Source organism: Carica papaya, chromosome 4 (assembly GCF_054855325.1).
Source record: "Carica papaya isolate Zhongbai chromosome 4, ASM5485532v1, whole genome shotgun sequence".
Taxonomy (NCBI): Eukaryota; Viridiplantae; Streptophyta; class Magnoliopsida; order Brassicales; family Caricaceae; genus Carica; species Carica papaya.
Window position 1 is genome coordinate 7025504 of NC_142312.1, and position 21223 is coordinate 7046726.

At 33.3% G+C, this 21223-nt stretch overlaps 3 protein-coding genes across 10 annotated transcripts; 2 read left to right on the plus strand and 1 right to left on the minus strand.

The window, feature by feature from the left end:
• The first annotated feature begins 867 nt into the window (after positions 1 to 867).
• LOC110817601 (VAN3-binding protein-like) lies at positions 868 to 4224 on the plus strand. 5 transcript variants are annotated; one of them, XM_088217652.1, is made up of 7 exons: positions 868 to 1005; positions 1648 to 2051; positions 2139 to 2523; positions 2627 to 2806; positions 3453 to 3502; positions 3631 to 3688; positions 3803 to 4224. In XM_088217652.1, exons 2-7 carry the CDS (start codon positions 1758 to 1760, stop codon positions 4042 to 4044), a joined length of 1209 nt encoding a protein of 402 aa, XP_088073778.1. In that variant the 5' UTR covers positions 868 to 1005; positions 1648 to 1757; the 3' UTR covers positions 4045 to 4224. The 5 variants fall into 5 exon arrangements, with proteins under 5 accessions (XP_088073778.1, XP_088073777.1, XP_088073779.1 ...); XM_088217651.1 differs by lacking the exon at positions 868 to 1005 and adding an exon at positions 1029 to 1208; XM_088217653.1 differs by lacking the exon at positions 868 to 1005 and adding an exon at positions 1029 to 1195.
• Positions 4225 to 4621: 397 nt separating this feature from the next.
• LOC110817554 (Formyl transferase) lies at positions 4622 to 15839 on the minus strand. The gene is made up of 8 exons (XM_022046149.2): positions 15583 to 15839; positions 15204 to 15316; positions 14576 to 14726; positions 14416 to 14489; positions 14178 to 14337; positions 6409 to 6507; positions 6221 to 6307; positions 4622 to 4931 (listed from the first exon to the last, which is right to left on the minus strand). The coding sequence occupies exons 1-8, from the start codon at positions 15730 to 15732 to the stop codon at positions 4785 to 4787; spliced, it is 981 nt and encodes a 326-aa protein (XP_021901841.1). The 5' UTR covers positions 15733 to 15839; the 3' UTR covers positions 4622 to 4784.
• Positions 15840 to 17300: 1461 nt separating this feature from the next.
• Positions 17301 to 20396, plus strand: LOC110817619 (uncharacterized). Of its 4 annotated transcripts, none has more exons than XR_015818364.1 (4): positions 17302 to 17462; positions 17556 to 17704; positions 18169 to 18290; positions 20017 to 20396. XR_015818364.1 is itself a non-coding variant. In XM_022046241.2 (3 exons), the coding sequence occupies exons 1-2, from the start codon at positions 17457 to 17459 to the stop codon at positions 17706 to 17708; spliced, it is 159 nt and encodes a 52-aa protein (XP_021901933.1). In that variant the 5' UTR covers positions 17301 to 17456; the 3' UTR covers positions 18169 to 18515. The 4 variants fall into 4 exon arrangements, 2 of the variants coding, with proteins under 2 accessions (XP_021901933.1, XP_021901932.1); XR_015818365.1 differs by lacking the exon at positions 20017 to 20396 and adding an exon at positions 19135 to 19339; XM_022046241.2 differs by lacking the exon at positions 20017 to 20396 and having other exon boundaries at positions 17301 to 17462; positions 17556 to 17708; positions 18169 to 18515.
• The last annotated feature ends 827 nt before the right edge of the window (positions 20397 to 21223 follow it).

Below are 21223 nucleotides of genomic sequence, written 5' to 3' on the forward strand. Positions count from 1 at the left end.
TTTTTTTTTCAAAAATGCACAAACTATTTTGAACTAAAAAAGAAAAATAAATAATGATTTAAACAAAAATAAATAGTACAAAGATGAAATTATCATTTTTAAAGGTTATATGTTTGAATGCAATAATAATAATAATAATAATTTATTAAATGATTGAAGAATAAGTTTTTTTTTTTTGGATTACTTTAATTCAATCATAGGAAAATTTTAGACTGATTTAGTTTTTTTTTTTTTTTGGTAAGAAAAGGGTGTCCTCAAATCTCTTAAAATGTCATTTAATTTTAATCTGTTTGGTTGCGTGGATATGATAAGCCTGAAACATGGTCCAATTAATGCCATGAACGTGTGCGGGTTAATTATGGTGAAGGCGACGTTTAAACAAACGGGATTAAATTAATTAATTTTTAAGGTAATTAATTAACTTCAAATTAACGGCATAATTAAAGGTTAATTGAAAAGAGAGTGATATGATCGGCTATCCAATTTTAAAACATTCTGGGAGTAAAGAACCCTAACTAGCCTGCCATAATTAAATCACGTGTTTATTTTACAATAAATGTTTAGTAATTTACGTGTTATATGTAATTTATATAATTCGTTATTTATTTGGTAAAAAATTGGAAATAATAATTTTAGATTTAAGAAAAAATATACAAGCAAAATAGCGATAAAAACAAGAACCGTCACTGCCGTCCAGTCAGCTTATTATTTCGTGCATGGTCTTCCTCTTCCTCACGTATTCTCAAGTGACCAACTACTTGAAAGTTACAACACTGGTTTTAATTAATATTTAAAATAACACATTATTGTTATATATATTTATTTAAAAGACTAAGAATATTATATTTTAATAATAATGTATTATATATATATATATAATTAAATGCTTGATTATGAATACGTGGGCTTAATTGCATGAGTAATAAGAAACCAGCTCCGGTTATCCAGGGCACAGTCCTCCGTTTGACCTGCGTTTTCGTTGAATCTTCGAGCTTCGTAATCCCTGTACTGTTTCTTCTTTAATTTAAAAATCCTGCTGAATCCATGAGGGCTCAAAGCACTAGATTTCGAATTTTGTTATTTTAATCTTCTCTGCTTGCTCTTTCTGTGTCGTATATATATAGAGGGTTGGTTTAGAGTAGGCAAGCACTAAATAGAACAGAGTGCTTTTTGTTGGAAGAGACCAAATATTGAGGTTTGTTTACTGGGTGAGTCTTGGAAATCTATATATATATATATGTATATATAAAGATAGATACATAGAAGTTCCGTATATATATATATATATCTTATGTAGAATCTTTCTGTGGAAGTCTTTCTAAAAGATCTTTTGTTTTGCTTTTTAGATTTTTGAGCATCCTTTCTAGCTTCTCCTTTATTTTTATGCTGCTTCTTTAATTTTAAAGTAGACTTTTTTCTTGAGACCATCACTTGAATCACGTTCAACTTAAAATTAATCATTTCTCTTTTTAAACGAATTTTCTGCTTCGTTTATCTTTATCCTCTCTTACCCAATACCCACTCCTTTTAACTATACATACATACATACATACATATATATATATATATAGCAGGAAAACAAGTAACTTTCATTTCTTTTTCTATAATTTTCACCGTTTAATTAATGGGTCTTTAATGTGTTTATAGACACAAGCTCTCATTAAGGCTGCAACTGAGAGGTTTCAGCGGGAGAAGAAAAAAGAAAAGAAGAAGAAAGTAGGTTTGTCGGAGAAGAAGAGGAAAAAGAAGGTGAGAAGATGAACAGTGATGAGGTGTACTCAGATTGGAATCATGGGTTATTATACGGGCTAGAAAATGTAGAAGAGGATGGAGAGTTGATTACAGGTGGATCGACATTAATGCCGTCTATACCACCTCAACCTCAAACACCGAAAGAACCAATGGAGTTCTTATCAAGATCATGGAGTCTTTCCGCTTCTGAAATTTCAAAAGCTCTTGCTCAAAATCACAAGCCCAAAAACTTTTTTCTCGATAATAATAACTCTAATAATATTTTCCCCGACTCCAATCTCACTCCATTACCACAATCAGTAAGCAAACATTTTCTACCTTCCTTTTCCTTTTTCAAATAAACCGAGATTTGTAACTTTCTGTGTTTTTTCTTTTAAAAATTTCAGACAGGGAAGGTTATAAGCTCAACGAACTCTCGGAAAACTGGATCCATCGGAAAATGGTTTCAGCAGAAGGAGTTGATGAGTAACTCGGTGAAGAAGAAAGACAGGGCAAGAGTTGAGAACGCCCATGTCCACTCAGCCGTGTCAGTTGCAGGGTTAGCAGCAGCCTTGGCTGCTGTTTCTGCAGCAAGTAACAGAGCCAGTGGTGGTTCGAGTTCAAAAATGGCGATGGCACTGGCATCTGCCACTGAACTCTTGGCTTCTCATTGCATTGAACTGGCTGAACAAGCCGGTGCCGATCATGATCGTGTTGCTTCCGTCGTCAGATCAGCCGTCGATATTCACAGTCCCGGCGATCTAATCACTCTCACAGCTGCAGCAGCAACGGGTAATAACTCAGTCTGTTTTACATGATCTTTTACTAATAAAACCCAGAAGATCTAGAAGAAGAACCTTCCGGTAATAATATGTGTGTTTCTTTTATGGATCAGCTTTGAGAGGAGAAGCTGCGTTAAAAGCTAGAGTTCCGACAGAAGGAAGGAAAAATGCAAGTATAAGTCCATGTGAAAGGAGTATAACGGAGATTCATTGGCCTGCTGCTTTTCATAATAGAACGGATCAAGAACAGAATCCTCCATGTGAGGGTGAATTAATGCAGATCACTCGAAAAGGTAATTTCTTTTCTGGGTTTTCAATTTTAAAACAAAAGCAGTCTCTGCTCAGTTCAATTTTTTTACGTGCATCAATTTGTCCAACGCATATAAATTTTAGCCTCAAACAAATATTGGAGAAGACGGCTTTCCTTTTGATTTTAATGAACATAATCTTTCTTTGTTACTTCAGTAATTAATTAGTAAGTGCACAGTAAGTTCTCATTTAGAGTAGTTTTTGGCTTCTATTTTTGCATTTGAAAAAATAATTTTATAACTAAATGGATAAGATGAAAATGGTTGGAAAGAAATTTAAAGTTAAAATGTAATTTTGATAAATTTATTGCAAAGTGAAAACCAGTTTTCATTAGTTTATATATTCTTTTTGTCTTTTTACGTGCATCAGTTTGTCCAATGCGTTGAAATTTTAGCCTTAATTAGTGGAGGAGGTGGGTTATTTTTATTTAAAAATTTATATATTTTATTAATTAAATAATATATACACACTGATCACTATAATTTCTTAAAGAATATATACTGAAACACAGTTTGCATGACTATATAATCTCTTACAGAAAATGAATTACCAACCATTCATTGATTAATGCATAACACAATTTCAACAATTATGATATTCAATTCCCTTTTATTGGTGTTTAATTTACAGGAGTGTTGCGATGGAAGCGAGTATCAGTTTATATCAACAAAAAATCTCAGGTACATACAGTATACATACATACATACATATATATATATATATATACACATAAATAAATATACAAAGAGCGAAAGAGAGAGAGTTGAATTAAATTCATAATTTTACCAATATATCATTCAAATTTCAGATCATAATCAAGCTAAAGAGCAAACATGTGGGGGGAGCCTTCTCCAAGAAGAATAAATGTATAGAGTCATAAACTTGTTCTGAATTTCAAGGACTACTTTATTTAATCAACCACTCGTAAATCAGTTTTTCTACTTGATTTTTTCTGGGTTTAAACGATCTGTGGGTGATAGCAGGCATCGTTTATGGAGTCTGCGACGAGACCGCTGCATGGCCATACAGGAAAGAGAGGGAAAACACAGAAGATCTGTATTTTGGACTGAAGACTGCACAGGGACTTATGGAGTTCAAATGCAGGAGCAAGCTTCATAAGCAAAAATGGGTTGATGGAATTCAGAGTCTTCTTCGCCAAGTTACCTGCATTGAGGCAACTGACTGCTCCCTTCAGTCTTTAAGCATAACCAATACTATATAAATCATATATACATATATATGCATATGTAGATCATTTGCTTTGTACATAGATATCAAGTAGTATTCACAGGAAACTCTCAAATCATTTTGTTTTTTCAACACATTATAAAAGTCATCAGTGTGATCTTTATATTGAAGTTTTGGAATTAAATGGACAGATCTTGCTTTTTTGCGATTCCAATGACATTGCTTATTTGGTTTTGATTTTTTTCGGGTTCCGAGAAATGTGCATCAAGTTTTGCAAACTCGGAAATGCCGCAAGAATTTTATGCTTTCACTGGTTGATTGACAATATGAGCAAGTCAATAAACACATCTTTCATCTGAAAAAATATATAAATACTTTCATTAGAACTAAAAAGAAGCAAGAAAACAATTAAAGCAAAAGAAATTCATGCATCGAAGAAACTCACTCGAAACAGTTCTATTTCGTTAGGTAAACCAACAATTGACCTTGTTTTCAATTTTAAGAATATGCTAACTTCCATCATCCATTTCATCATCTAACCAATCCACTTTTCCCACCCACCAAAGAATTCAAATGATTTATATATGAGAAGGGTAAGAAGAGAAACGACAAACATTAAAGTTTATATGCTTCATTTTCCCTTTCAAATATCTGGTATTATAATTTGAATTCAAAGAGTGGAACATTTGATTTGAAGTACTTCTGTATAGAACAATTCAATAATAACTGAACGTACAACCCTATTGCACCTTTACAGGTCTTTTCTTTCTATTCTTAAAATACAACAGTCTTGTTTGTGCCATAAGGTAGCACTCGCAGCTCGCAATATGATCTTATAGCTTTTGAAAGGCATTTTTTCTCAAGATCCTCTGATTTCTGAACAAAACTTCTCAGATTGTCTCTATGAGAAACTGCCTCAACCTGCAAAACAATTTCTGATGCATTATGAATTGTTTAAGAACAAGGAATCAAGACAAACACGCACATCATCTACAAGAAAGCAGAATTTTAATCCATAGCACCAAGAAAATCAGAAAGAAGCCACTGGGATATTAGACCTAAATAAATGCTCTCATGTCAGTCGCAACTATCATATTTCAACTTCAGAATCAGTTGCGCTATGGTTTGTTTAGGGAAGAATCAAGCTGTAGATATTGAACCTAAATAAATGCTCTCATGTCAGTAGCAAAAACTTAAATTCACATCCTAAAAAGCATGTCTTTGAACAATCATGCATCACATTCTCAAAAGCATTACTTAAATTCATAAATAGAGAAGAAAAGATGGGATGATAACACGTAGGATCAGGATTTCAGCTGAAGTAAATTCAACTTGATCCTTTGCATTCTTTGTTTCTCAACCTGTTTTAGCTTCTGATCAACTGTTCACCTCTAAAGCCCAATAAAGTTCATACACTACTAAGCTTTTAACATGCAGCTTCTTTTACTTCAGCTAAAGACTTCATAGGCTAGATTTTGACTATAGAAATGAGCAGCAACTTGAGACTCTATGAAGCCTATTATAAAGAAGCATTTAGGCTGCAGAGCTTGGAAGTAAAGACGCAGCATTCAAGATGTTACAACTTCTGACCTGTAAGTTATTAGCTAAAATATCTAGAGCATGGACAAGCAAACTGATGGTATTGAATGATGAAAGCATCAAATGTCTAAGAAGGATAAGAAAAGGAAATGAAAGCCAATTTAGTGAGAGCTTAAATTGACAAGAGTTATTTGGCATGTACTATTCTTTTCTCACGTCTAAAAAACTATGAAAAAGTTAACAGGTGTACTTTAAGCAGTGCAAATGAATCTGTGAGGATGCATAATTTGAAAATCTGAATAACGGTAAGAGGTTGAAAGTAAAGAGGCAGCATTCTGTAGGCAAGACAACTACGAACTATGTGATAAATTAAAACATCTAAAGCACAGACAGGCAAAATGATGGCCATTGATGAAAATAGGAAATGAAAGCCAATCCAAGTCGCCATTAAGTAGACTAGTTCCGATTACTCTTGGCATAAACAACTCTGATTCTCACACATTTAGAGTATAAAAAAAGTTACTGGGTGCACTCAAGGAGTGGAAATGAATGTGTTCGGATGATAATTTGAATAACTTTTTAATGACTTAATGACCACATTCCATTTCTTAGACGGCAGACACAAAACAAAAAGGAGCATAATCCTAATCAGTTATCATTGTGATAAGTACCATTTGCTCAATGATAGGTCCCGAATCAAGTTCCTCGGTCACAAAGTGACTTGTTGCACCAATTAGCTTTACCCCGGCATCAAATGCCTGCAAACATACTAAAGGAAATTTAAAAAAATGGGAATTCAAGAGTAAGAGCTAAAACATCAGGTTGATTACCAGGACTTTGAAGAGCAAAGCACATTAACCTGTTTTGATGGATGTCCACCCTTGAAGGATGGCAAAAGTCCATGATGAATGTTAATTATATCCTTCCCATAACTTTTTAAGAAATCACCAGATAGTACCTGCAAAACAAATTACCATTTGATCAAAAATATTTTAGTAACTTTTACTTGTAGACACTTCCAAAAATTTGTTCAAACTCTGATAGGCCAGTTACAATCTTCCCACATAAATTAGCATCACACTAACAATTTTATATAAAAATTGAGGAAAAGAGTCTCACGTGTCACCAAAGATACTGATAAGAGTACCAAAAGGGGCACCATGAATTCATCAAAATTGCGAAGTACTAAAATGAGTGCCAGGAAGAAATACACTAGAAAAGATGTCCAGAAAATTAATTAGCGTGCTAGGTTAAAGGAGAAAAAATGGAAACATGTTCTTTTGTTTAGGGCATTGAACCTAAAGATAAGAGGTCTAATAAAGAAAACTATCATTTACCAATGAACAAAGACAATTTTCTTGAAATCCTAAAGAATCTTCTATATCAATCTCTGTTGAATCTGGCTCAGGGAGGACAAAAGAGTACCATGTTCATCTATTTAGATTCCAGGCCACAGGAGTAAAAGTCATTTATCAATAAACATTTGCTGAAATGGTAGAGTGTTTTGTTCAAGGGGAAAAACTAGTGGAGCAATAAGAGAGTAAGTAATGTCGAACAACTAATCACAACCACACCACAACTAACTGGAAGGGTATTGACAGTACTACTTTAGCAAAGTAGAAGGATAGAAATAGAGGACTTTGGGAGAAAAAGATGATTTAAGCAAAAATGAAGGAAAAATAGAGATATTGGTAGAGGATGGTAGAAGAGAAATAAAAATTTAAGGGGAGTGAACAATAATTTCTGTTCCAAAATAACATATGTTTGCATTGCATCGATCCTCTTTTGGTTCAATTCTCCTAGCATTCCAAGTCCATTCCTGTTCTTACTACATCACTCTTGAGATATATAATTATGATGACTTACCTGCACGCTACCTTGAATTTTAATTCTACTTCGTACTTCTCAAAATAAGAACTTGACTCTCACTTTCCAAAATCAGAGGATGTTTGGATTGTTGAAAAAATATGCTTACAACAGTAAGGTACTCTAGTTAGCTTAAAACAGAAAAATTCTTATTTTAAAAAATAAACTCTTACATGTTTGGATAAAGTGTTTATTGTGTAAAAACATATATTTTTATACAAAATTAATGAAAAATGTAATGTTTATTATAAATATTTTATTAACTGTATTGTTTTATGAACACTTTATTAATTTTAAGATGATATCAAGAGGTTAAGTAAATTAGTTAAATAAAAATAAAAAAACCTAAAAAAGATAGAACTAAAGTGCTTATGCTCTACATTCTTAAAGTTACTTTTAAGCTAATATGCTTAAAGATGCTTGCAAGCACTAAATAAGCATCTGAACACCTTCTGAAAGATTGAATTTTGGGGTAAATATGAGCTCAAGCATAAAAATTGTGCTGTAATTCTATACTTTCAAGACCACATGAAAACTAAGAATAGGAACCGAGGTGCCAAAAGTGTGGTGGAAAAAGAAGTCAAAATCAACTTGCCAATTAATTGGTCTATTAAGAAGCTGCCACATATGAAAAAGTAAAACGAGCTGACTACTAGTGAACTGTCACCACCTTTGCACTGGTGAGAAATGACTATAACTAGGCCACTAAGGAGTTAATGCCATTGTTGAACTAATTAGAAGTATAACACCTATGTTGAATATGATATTTTATTATTTTAATTAATTAATTAGTATTATGTAATTAAAATTTTATAATAATAATCTCACATTATTAGAATTTTAGTAGAATAAAAATTTTCTTATTAATAAATTAAAAATTCTATAAATACCCAGGTGTAACAAACTAAAAGGTGAAAAATAAATTTATTTATTTATTTTTCTAAAATTTTATATGGTATCAAAGCCAAATAATATTATTTTAGGATTCTAATTTTAGGGTTATTTTCAAATCCTAAAATAGTACAATATGCTTCGTTGGTACCTTTTTATCCATATCCACTTTCATCACCACTCAAGATGGATTTGAACTCATTGATGTATTTTATGGTGTTTATGGTGATTTTTGCCAGCAATTTAGGCACTGGTAAAAAGTGCAGCTGCACTCTGAAGGCGCTGGTAAAAAGTGCAGCTGCACTCTGGAGGCGCTGGTAAAAGGCCCTGCCGCACTCTTGAAGCGCCGGTAAAAAGCTGCAGCCGCACATTTTAGGCACTGGTAAAAAACTGAAGCCACACATCTACAAGCGCCGGAAAAAAAAGTGCAGTTGCACATCCGAAAGCACCAATAAAAATATTCAACCTCACAACCGTAAGCGCTAGTAAAAAGTTGCAGTCGCACATCTATAATCGTCAATAAAAAGATGCAACTGCACATCACATGCACTGATAAAAAGTTACAGCCATACATCTACAGGTGGCGGTAAAAAAAACTGCGTCATTTCATTTTTATGCGCACGTTCAAAGATTTGTCCGAGTTCGAGCCATTTTTTGAGCCGATTTCAAGCTGTTTTAGAGCCAAGCCTGAGCTATTTTAGAGCCAAACCCGAACTGTTTTAGAGTCGAACTCAAGCTGTTTTAGAGCTAAGCCAAGCTGTTTTGAGCTGATTTGAGCCATTTTGGGCCGGGTCTACCCGTGTTGAGCTGGGCTAAGCCGTTTGAGCCAGACCGAGTTGTTTTAAGCCGAGTCGAGCTGTAATTGCTCTTTTTAGATGGGAGCCATGTTGCCTCCCAACCTTAATCATGTTTTTGCTTCGAGCTATTGAGGCTAATCTCTTTTAAGGTTAATATACGGGTGCACGGGACTAGAAGATGGAGATCTCTCATCTCATGTTAACAAACGACATATCAGAAGTCTTATTCATGATTGTCTGATATGAGAAAGAGAAGAGAAAGAGAGAGAAGAAGAGAGAAGGAACACAAAGGAAGAAGAGAGATTTTGAGGTAAAATTTGTTTTATTTCTTCGATGCCTTTACATTCGTAAAAATCACCTTATTTACAAGCTTATGAGCGTTAAAGGTTGGATGATGATTGAGGCGAGACTCGCTTGGCCATTTGGTTGCGGTGGCAACCGCAGGATCTGCTGTAATGATTAGGATTGATTCAGTGATTCAACTCTAACCCTAATCCGTCCTGCTATTTTGCCCTCTGTGGGTGAAATGACTTTCCTGCCTTTTTCCTATAGTAAACAACCAGAGGTCCCTCCTTTTGAAGCCAGACAAAGCTGCCTTGAGGAACATTAGATGTGCGCTTCCCTCTTTCCAAATTGTTCCGGAATTGATGGTCAACTTAGCACAATCTAAATTGTGACTATTGGGTGAACAACAATGAGTTAGTCATGATTTTGGATTATAAAACAAAAATATATCTATTGTGTACCTCATTTTTCCTTTTGATGCTTACATTAAAGCGGCTAGCTTAAGATTGAAAGGTGGCTCCTAGGGAGAACTTATTCAAAGGACGTAAATTGACTCTTTCAGAGAGTGCACTCTCTCTCTCTCTCCACCTTTGCCTCTTTTATTTTTGTTTTTGATAGAAAAACAAATTGTATTAAGAAGAGAGAAAAAGTATAAAGTAGAGGATTAGATGTCCTCCCAAATAAAAATAAAAGAAAGGGAAAGGGAGATAATCAATGAACCTTATAGAAGGGATAGCTTGTCAATCTCTATGCAATGAAGACAAAAAACAACCTTTGAATAAACCATGTGCATGGCCTAAGGGGATAACAAAAAGACACCTTATCATAGAGAAGTAAAAAATAAAGAAAAAAAGATCTCTTAAGATACTAGCATTCCTTTTCAGCCAAATCACTTGTAGACCAGGCAAAATATAGCCCTCCTCCAAAGCGCTTTATTTTACTTCCTCTTGTCAAACTCACCAATAGCAGAAGTAATAGACCCCTATAGATGATGATGAGCTGCCCAAGCCACATTGAAAATGTCAAAGAGCCAACAACAAAGCTTCCAAACCAAATCACAAAGCAAAAAAAGGTAACTATGCATCTCTGCAGCTTTATAGCACATCACACAAGCCCTTGGATACAATGCATGATTGGTCTATGAGTTTGGAGCAAATCATTAGTATCCAGTCTATCCAAAATAGTAATCCAAACAAAAACCTTTAATCAGGAGTAGGAATGCTCGACCAGATTTTGTTATAAACATCATTGTGAATGGAAGGACTACAGGTTAGAAAAGCAAAGAACGACTTGTAGATAAAAGTACCCAAAAAGTCTAAGGACCAAACTCTATGATCAGGGTCTAGGAAAAACAACAAATCAAAGAAGTCATATCTACAACTTCACAATCATTAAAGTATCAAAAATAGTGCATATTCCATGAATGAGAACCATCTGAGAGGTCCGAAAAACAAGAAATAGAAGGATTATGTCTTTAGGATAGATTACAAGGGAAGTGAAGAGCTAGTAAAAACTCATCAATCCAACTGTCCTCCCAAAAGAGAAAATGGCAATCATCAGCCACTTCGCATTGTAGACAAGGGGAAGAAACTCTCATAGAGGCAAGAGAATGCTTTCTGATGACTCCACTACGAGGGAAAAAATGCTCACTTTCAAATTCATCTCATCATGCTGCAAACTGAACTTGCTCTTAGTTACCTGACAATAAATAGATTGAGAACATCTAGTGTTGGCTTTTGTAAGGTGATATATATGACCAAAGAAAGTTTCACTTGGTAACTCATAAAGATGTGAAACCATCAACGGCAAAAAGGGTCTAGATACTGCATAATTTCAATCAAGCTCTACCAGCAAAACAGAATGAAACTTCTTTTCCACCAGAGATTAAACTGGTATCTTAGACTAGGTAGGGATGTTTTTGGCTCTAGTCTTTGAAGGTGGATTGGTTTGTACTTGGACAAAATTTTGCAACCATACTCAGTACCATGTGGTGAATGGCATGCGAATTAGGTATTTGTAGGATATCTAGTGTGGAAATAGGCATTCAAGAGATAAGTTTCCTTCTACCCACTCCATAGCTCAGTTCAAGGAGGCCCCAGTTGTCAATGGTTTTTGAAGTGTACAGTAGTGGAATCAAGTGAAGCATCTCTCTTCTTGCGATTTAAATGATTGAGAAATTAATGATTGGATTTCCTTTCTTGCCAAGTTGAGTGTACTTCTATTCTTTCAGCACTAAAGACGTGCAAATGTGGAAGCACTCTGAGGAGGGAACTTTTAAGTTAATCGTATTAAAACCACTTGATTGTAGATGGTGGGATCTTGAGTTATCTCCCTTGGAAGAAAGTATGGGGAATGAAGGCAACTCCCATAATTGCTCTTTTTAGATGGGAGGCAACATGGCAAGAATCCTAACTATTGACATTCTTAATTTGAAGGTAGAATTTTGGTAAACCATTTTGGTGTCAATGTGATTATAATGCCCTAGCCTTGGGATTCATTTCTCAATCCCCTAAACCTCAACTAGATGGACACTTGGAAGGGGAGGAACAATAAAGCTTTTAGAAATTCCTCTTTCCCCCTTGCTTTAATCCAGGATCATTGGCTTGCAACCCTTCATATTTTGTTTAAGTGTCATCCTATGTATGATAAGGTTGATATTATTAATAATATTGACATTTTCTCCTTTCAGTTAGATGTAAGTATTTTTCTATATTTCTCCTTTTGATTCCGTTGTCATCTTCCTCTTAGAAGAAGATACATGGTGTCAAATTATCCTACAAATAGTAAAATGCCACTCTCATCCGATGCAAGGAATAAAATAAAAAAGCTAAAATCAAAACGACTCCTAAATCAAGGTAATATTTCTGAAATAGACTATATAATATAAAAGCATATGAAACTACTAAACTAAATAATATTATTAAGCTATTTTGTACACTGAAAGCATTCTATCTTCCTTATTTCAACTTTGCATAAGTCTTCTTCATTTGGCGAAAAGCTGCATTGATTGAGATCTTTGAAATTCACGGTTCCAAGGGAAAGCAAGAAAGCGAAAACCATAGGCTCCACAAGACCATGAAACTGATTAAGTAATATGATATCGACTACAAGACGAACTTGTAAATATTACTCATCAATGGACTTCTTAAGTAAGATCCTGAAAATTTTCTTTTCACCAGCATTGTTAAGAATATTAAGAAAAGTGATAAGAACTTCAATTTCTTCAATGTGTTCTTCATGTTGTGAAGGACAGAGGAAAAATTTTGAGTATCGACTACTGACAAGAGAAAAGCCTTTACAGACTCAGGTTTAGCTCGACATATCTGTGATTCTTACTGTAACTTCAAACACAAGTATAAATATAACTAGTACTCTTTTCCTAGCTGACAACAAGAATCATAGACACAACCAACCAGGAAGAGAATTCTTACTCCAAATAACTTTTAAAAGGTATTGATATTAAACAAAAAGCTTGATGACGTTGAAGTATCTCAATTCTTTCCAGACATTCAAAAGAACCAAAACTCAATATAATAGATCCAATTGCAATGAATTATAATTAAACAATAGCTTGACTACCGCTTAAAGCTTCACTTTTATTTTATGGACCACACAAAAGAGAAAGAGTTGGGATTCAAACCTAGAACTTGTTGATTATGACCTGGGAAAATTGAAAAGAAAAAAAAAAGAAATATGAAGATCAGGGGGAAAGGAAAAATGGAATAAAGAGATAACATCAAAAGAACTTGGAATCAAGAGATGAAACAAAGAGAAGTAGAACAGAGGACCAGGAAAAGAACAATTGGGCTTATGATAATGTTTCATGTAGAACATAACTACTAACTAGCTGCATTGACCACATTAATTTAGAAAATTAAAAGGATAGAAAGAGAGAATAGGAGTGGAAGAGAGGACTAAGCAAAGGTGAGAGGAAAAAGAAAGAATAGATAGAAGAAAAGGCTACAGGAGAATAGACGAAAAACCAAAATTTAGGAATAAGCTGCAAGTACCATTTCAAAATAACATAATAAATTTGCATTATATCAAATGTATCTCATAAACAAAAATACGTGGAAGAAAGAAGCAATAGTGCTAGGCAACAAATTGGCCCAATTAGAAGTTGCTATCAACGTTGGACCCATCAAATTGACACAAGTTTTCTATCGGAGCTGCTACCACCTTTGGACTGACAAGAAATGATACAAGTTGGCAATAGGGGGTTGCCGATGCTTTTGGACCAATCAGAAGCATAGCACCTAGGAAGAAAAGATAAAAACTAAGCTCCAATACCATCCTATTAATAATAAGATGCTACCTCATCCTATGAGAAAAAGAAAAAAGAGCGATCAGAGTAACTACTAAACCCAGCTAATATTTCACCACTGAGGTGACAACCCGAAGGTGTAAATACACTTATTCTTTCCACATGAGAGTCACAGGTATATACCTGCATTTGCTAGTAATTTGTACTACAAGCAGCTGTAGAGAGGGGTACTTGTGTCTCAATGGGTTATAATGATAGACTTGCATTAGGGCAATAGTTACAGCTCAAATCAATATTCTGCAACTGATAGAAACTCCTACAATCACATCCAAAGAGGACTGGTTGTGCTGGTTTTTTAAGGAAAACAATTAATCCAACCAATATTTTCTAAATAGCTTATACAAAATAAATATATGAAAATACTAAAAATTGTATAAGTATCACAGAACTATTTTCTAATGCTAAAAAGAAGCCATCATGGTTTTTCCCATTATACGTTAGTGAGAATCTTAATGTATGATTTACCTGCATGTACCTGGCTAGAACTAAAAAATCAGTATCCTGAACCAGCTCCAAGATCTCCTGTTCTCTTTTGTTTGCTTTGGTTGTATGCAAGTAATGATATGGAATACCATGCCTTTCAAGAAAGCGAATCACATGCGTGTTTGAAGCTCTCTCATGATTACTATCATTCAAAGTATTTATGGACCATAATGAGTAATGTGTAGCTTCAGTGTAGAGTTAAATAGTCTAGAAAAATCACCTTATTACACAAGTTATATCCACAGGAAGCTTTCCATCTTGCCATGCGTGTAACATGTCAACCAAGCAGTGATCCTGCAGTTAGATTAAAATAGCTTCAGTAGACAGAATAAACTTCAATATGAAGAAAAGAAGGGTTCAACAGAACTGAAAATATATACCTGTTTTGATGAAAGAAGAGCAATCTTATATTTGGGATCTATACATGGTACTCGGACAACAGACTTAGTAGCATTGTACATTTTTGCCAACTTGGAGAAGTCCTCCTCCATTTGTTCACGTGGCCATTTAACAGGATCAAAAACAAACTCCCTGACAAAAATGCACGTTTAGATTTACCTCCACTTGTAGAAAACCTAAAACCAATACCACTTCATCATTCAACAAATTGCTCCAGGAAAGACTCAGTTAAGAAACGCTATTGTTTATAAAACCCAACGCTGTACAGTGACCACATTGCTAAAACTGGGCAAACACATTTTTCAAATTTAGAAAAGTGTCTCCCATGAAAGGTTATCTCTTTTGGATTTAAGTAGGCCATGTTGTTAGCTAAAAATGATATCCATCTAATATATGGGCATTTGACCATTACATATGCAGCATCAATATGAACATAGAATGATTAAACACACAACTGAAGCATTACTGTATCTGTTCAACTTTAGGATAAAAGTCTTCACGGAAAAAAAGGTGCTAGTTACCAAACAAATTACGTACATTTACAATATGGGATAATCATATCTATATGCAACTCCGGAAATAATAGAAAACAAGATTGGGAGAACGTACTTCCTAGAATAGAACACATTCTTGCGCTCAGGCACGAAAACATCAGCCCCAAGAATGTTTCCACCTCTTGAAGCTATGCAATCCGATAGTTTCGCCACGATCCCAACTTCGTCCTGATTTTCAAAACCCAATTTAATTCTCATTATTTAACGCCAGAGCTAACAAGCGAATCCATCTTACTACGACGGTAAATAATTAAATAGAAAAAGGAAAGATCCAAAGACTCCACTCTCCACGAAAAGCATGAAACAACCAAAAAAATTGATGATATGAAATTTTCTACCGCTTTCTATTCTTATCCTGCATTTTCTCAACAACCAAATAGACGATCATGGAATCTGAAGCGAACACGTCAAAGACAGCAGGAGATAGAACTTACAGGGCAATGAAAGATGTGGATGCCGTTTATAAGAAAGGGAGAGACAGAGGAATCGAGGGACTCCCCGTGGATTTTGCAAGATTTCAAGGATCTTTTTGCAATTCTGCATACTTGAGGTAAACTTGAACATAATGTTCGCGTCGGAATCATTTCTGTTTTTCTCTCTGCACCCTCTGAAACTAAAAGCCACCCACCAAACTTTGGCGGCCGTAGCCGTTATCCCCGCCTATCCCGTGTGTTAATTTCAATTTTTCTGGCATCAGATAATTAGATCTATACGGTGACGTTTCACTATGAGGAGGAGATCGATTTGATTTGCGGGCCACGACAAATTACAGCCGTAGGTTTAGAACTACAGCAGAAGATTTTATCAAAAAATATACTTTAGTCATAAATAAATTAGAAATATTTGCCATCGTTCAAGTGGTGCTAAAAATTCTGTAATTTTTAACTCATAAAAATATATTTATCAAATTTTTATTAAAATATATTTCTTTAAAATATTTAATTGCACTAAAAAAATTCTATCTTTTTTTATTTTAGCAATAATTTACGGAATATTTCACAATTTATAAAATATAAAAATGAAAGAAAATTAGTTTTTATCTATACAAGGAATGTCAGTTCTGAAATTTTGTGAAATATTTTGATAATAATAACAAAAGGGGTGGGGGGAGGGAAAAAAAAAAGAGAGTGAAAATATTAATATAATAATGTATAGAACTATCCGTACACTATATAATCATAAGTTGGTACTTACAATAATAATAGTAGTAGTAGTAAGTCATTAATTAAAAATGTACGTAATCATAATAACAAAAATTAATAATTAATTACTACAGTTGTAATGAAAAACATAAAAGGAGATGCCGTACTAATTGGTTTCTTAACTAAAAAAATTAACACAAATAATAGTATTATAAAACGGATAATTATTGAGCTAATCAGTCTAATCAAGGTTCATAATATTATTCTTCTTTGGTCTTGTCTTTTGGGTTAATTGAGTCGGGCTTGAATTAAAATTGCCCAGCTTTTGGGTTTATTCTCATTTATACACCTCTAATTAATTATATATTCATATGTATGTATTTACGATACAGTTTTCTCGGACAATTTTGAAACAAAGTTTTCCCGTTATACTTACTTGTAAGTATTTAAATACACATACATCTTTACGTAAATAAATTATTTTATTGTTATTTTTATTTTATTTTTTTAATTTTATTGTTGTTTTGTCTTTTACATTTTTAATTAATAGAATGGAATAAACTATTAAAAAATTGTAAATATTTTTACACTAAAAATTTTGAACAAAATTAGCATACGCATGTGCTATATATATATATATAGAGAGAGAGAGAGATATATTTATATATTTTTTTGAGTTACCATAAAAAAAAATTAAAAAATTTAAGACTGTATTTAGGAATATTTTCTATTTTTTGATTTTTTAAATTTATATTTATTCATTCATGAAAGTGTTGTAAATTTAAAATACAAATAAATAATTTTAAAAAAATACTAAAAAATAAAATTTTTAAACCTTATTTATATTTTGTTATTATTAGTAAATTTATATAATTTTGTAAATAAAGTATATATAAATCTAAAAAATTTGGAATTATTTTTCTCCCATATACGTTATAGTAATAATTTTTAAGAGAAGACAAAAAAAAAAACCCAACATTTTATAACTTATTTTATTTTATTTAAAGAATGAATTATACAAAAGAAGCAGAAATTTTGACGAATCTCGTGGGAGAGAGAACGCCCAGATCTGTCGTCAAGCAACCCGGAGAAACCTGAGAGCAAAACTTTCGTATCCTGGGTACTTCTCATTAGAGCTTAAAATCCAATACGATTTCTTAGAGAAAATGCCTGTAAGTATTTGTTCATCTGGAAATTTCTGATTCAGTCATCTTCCAATATTTTTTATTAACTCGTCGATTGGGTTATCGTTGTCTGCGTTGCAGTTTACGAGAGTGATAGAGGTGGAACCCCCGAGCCCTCTTAGATACCTGATCGGAGCGGCGATCATGATGATCGGAGTCGTCTTACCCGTTGGTTACATGATGTTTCGAAACAAGCGTGTGCCTTCCTCTTCTTCTTATTCCAAACAGACGTAGGTGTGCCTTTGCTTTTTTTTTTTTTTTTTTAAAGTTTGTTAATATTCCTTTAAGCTGAAAATAGTCTAATTTAGAGCCAAATTTTTTATCTTTCAAATTGTAGTAGTCTTGCAGTAAAAATATGAAATGAGATTCAGTTATATTTGGCTTAATGGAAAATAGATTTCATGCCGTATCATGTTGGAATCTTAATGGCTTGTTTGGTTGCTAATAAAATGTTAGGATAGCTGGATAACTGAATGTGCGTCTTTAATTTTTCCTTTACTATTTTCTTAAGCAGCGGATAGTCCTTTGGTTTTGATGAGACTGGAACGATCTTCCATGATTTAAGCATCAAATTGAACTTTTTAAGTAGAGTGCTTTGCGTTGCTTAAAAATAATATATTAATTTCATTTCTGAATCCGGGGAAAAAAAGGACAGAGGAACTGATTCTTAGATTTGTTTTGGTTGACATATCAGGAACAAAGTTTTGATATAGACACACTGAAATCAGAGAGGCTTTTAGATATGATTCATGGGTTGTTTAAAGTCTGAAGAAGATGGAAAAGGAAGATGCATCGAGATATCGACAAAATACAAATGTAAATGCGTTAAAACTCAAATCTATTACTTTGTTTGTGTATGATCCCAATTCATGTTTGTGAAATGACATACATGTTGTTTGGTGCAGTTTTCCTCATTTTCTTCATTAGATAGTCTAGTTAATGAATATTATCTTTGTTTTGTAATTCTCTCTAATGGCTGGACTATATCCTGATTATTCTTTTGTGTGATGGTAAACATGAGTTTGAGATTTTTCTTTTTCAGTTTTCATTCCGTTCAAATGTTATTTCTCCACTTAGTTACTAAGGTTATGTTTGGAATAAATTCAAATTTCTTGTGTAAAATTTACTTGTAGATATAAAATTATTCAAAATAATGAAATTCCTAGTTAAAATAACGAAAATTGAACTAACATAGAATTTTATATGGAATTAGAATAAAGCAATCCAAATTTTATCAAATTTGACAAAATTTAGACTGTATTTTCCAATTTCATGTAGAATTCCATGTGAGCTAAACTTTTTATAATCTCCTAATAGGATTTGCACGTCTTTTAGTTAAAAGAAATATGAATTTGCAAACAAATTCCATAAAAATTTAAGATTTGTTCCAAACATAACCCAAATTAATCTTATAGATTAAATTAATATGGAGTTCTATATGAAATGCTTTCCAATTTTATTAAATTCAATGGAATTTAGAATTCATTATTCTGATTTCATGAAGAATTTCATATGAGCTCAAATATTTATCATGTTAAAATTTGCACGTCTATCAAGTTAAAACAAATATGGATTTGTAAATGAGTTCCATATAAAATTTTGATTTTTGAACTAGTATTTACTATTAACTATATTTTCTTGGATTTTTCATCTTCTATAGGGTTGGATGGTTTCTTGGACTTAGTTTGGTTTTATTGCAGGGATCTAAGAGTTCTTTGCTTTATGGTTGGATGATTATGATCAAAGTAATTTATACTATTTTTACTACTGAACTTTATGGGGACTTGGTATTATATGAAGTTGCCATGATCTGTGTAATCTACACTCTTGATTTCTATTTTAATGACGAGTAAAAGGTTGTCACAGTGACTTTTGGTAATGTTTAAGCCATGTAGAATATGGCTTATGATTTTTCTTTTCCAGCAGTTGGTTCCTTGCAGGGTGTCCTTATTACTGACGGATTACTTATAGACTAGATTTGCTTGGTTTCTTGAAGGGGCAAAATTTGTTAGTTTCAACAACTTTCTTCTCCGTTTGAGATCCCATCAAAGAGGAAGTTGCTAGTAGCTTTTGGTTATATATTCATCCTTTCGTGGTGATTTTTCTTCTTTTTTGCCTTTGGTTCATTGCCTTCAAAATTCTTGATTTGAGTTAGATGGTGGCATTTAACTGATGAGATTGAGGAGTTGCGAGAGCATTGCGGGTGATAAACATAAGAAGAACTCATCTCTTTTATCTCCTTAGCTACCTTGTTAAAAGGGATTTGCAGAGTGTTTCACATGTTTTCTTAGAGGAGATAACAAATTATGAATGCTGAGTTGATTACTAATTAAATAGTTAAATTTATGTAGAGGCATCATGTGGAAGGTTAAATTGATAATCTTTATAAGGAGAAGCATTATGAACCATATGTCTTGAGTTTTCTTGTTTTAAATGTTAATGAGGGTTGGGTTTAGAGATAGATAGTGTTCATGTATGAGGACTTGTATTTCTTCCTCTCCCTTTTGACTATTGTTAATGATAACCCTTGTGGTTTTTCAAGGCCTCAAGTTATGTAAGGCAAGGGAATCGTTCTTTCCACCTCCTTTTCATCATTGTTATGAAGATCCTCAACAGACTAATTGTTACATTCAAAGAAACATTGCATCACTTAGGGGTTGCTTGCGCGGAAAGGAAGGAAAGTGGTGGAGGTGTGAGTTGTCAATCTTGTAAAAAATTTTAGTGATGCGGAAGTTCAAGGATATATCACTCCATGGCCTTTCCTTTTGTATTTGTCATTACAAGAGGAACTTTAAATTGATTGAAAGCTGGGTATTAGTGGTTCTTTCATTGTAAAATTCTTCTTTTTGCACCAGGTTCATTTGTTGTTGCCCATCGCAATTTCCCTTGAAGCAAATATGAAAATTGAACTTGTTTCCTTAATATTTTTTTCCCTTTTTAAAACTTGAGAGGCAACGAGAGGGAGAATTCCCGCTATTGACAAAGCTTAAAAATGGAAAGAGTCCTGTGTACATGTGTTATTTATGCAGGTGAATCTCTAAATTTTCATCCTATTGTGGTGAGTTTTCTTCCTTAGCCTTTGGTGCATTGCCTTAAATTTCTTCATTTGAGTTAGATGGTGGCATCTGACTCACAAGATTTGGGATTTGCAGAGCATTGTGGGTGATAAACTTAGGAAGCAACTCATCTCTCTTATCCGCTTAGCTACCCTTTTTTTTTTTTAAGAGAGGGTTTCCATTCTCCTAATTCTACTTTTTGAGTTGGAAGATCTTGTAGATATCGTAACCGATCTGCTGAAAAGGGCATAGCACTATTTTGGTACCTTGCTCGCACACCCACACACACACAAACATAAATGTGAAAAATAATAATTTTTAAGCACTTAGTTTTAGTTGCTTAGGACTAAGAAAAAGAATCCACAGTATGTTTCAAATTCTTGTAGGTGTTTATTTTTATCTGTTAATTAATTCTTTTTATCCTTTTGCACTTTATTATTTAGTTCTAATAACAAGTTTAAACTATATTTGGAAAAATAAATTTGTAAAATTTATTAGAAGATAGAAACTCGTTTAAAATGACTAAATGAAAATCCTGCTTAAAATGAAGCAATTTGATCTTCTATAATGAAATTAGGAAGTAAATTATTATGATAACACTACAGCTAAAATAACAACATATTTCCAAATAAATCTAAAAAAAAAATTGTTTACATCTCCAATAATGAAATTCCTGTGGCATTGCCGTGGACA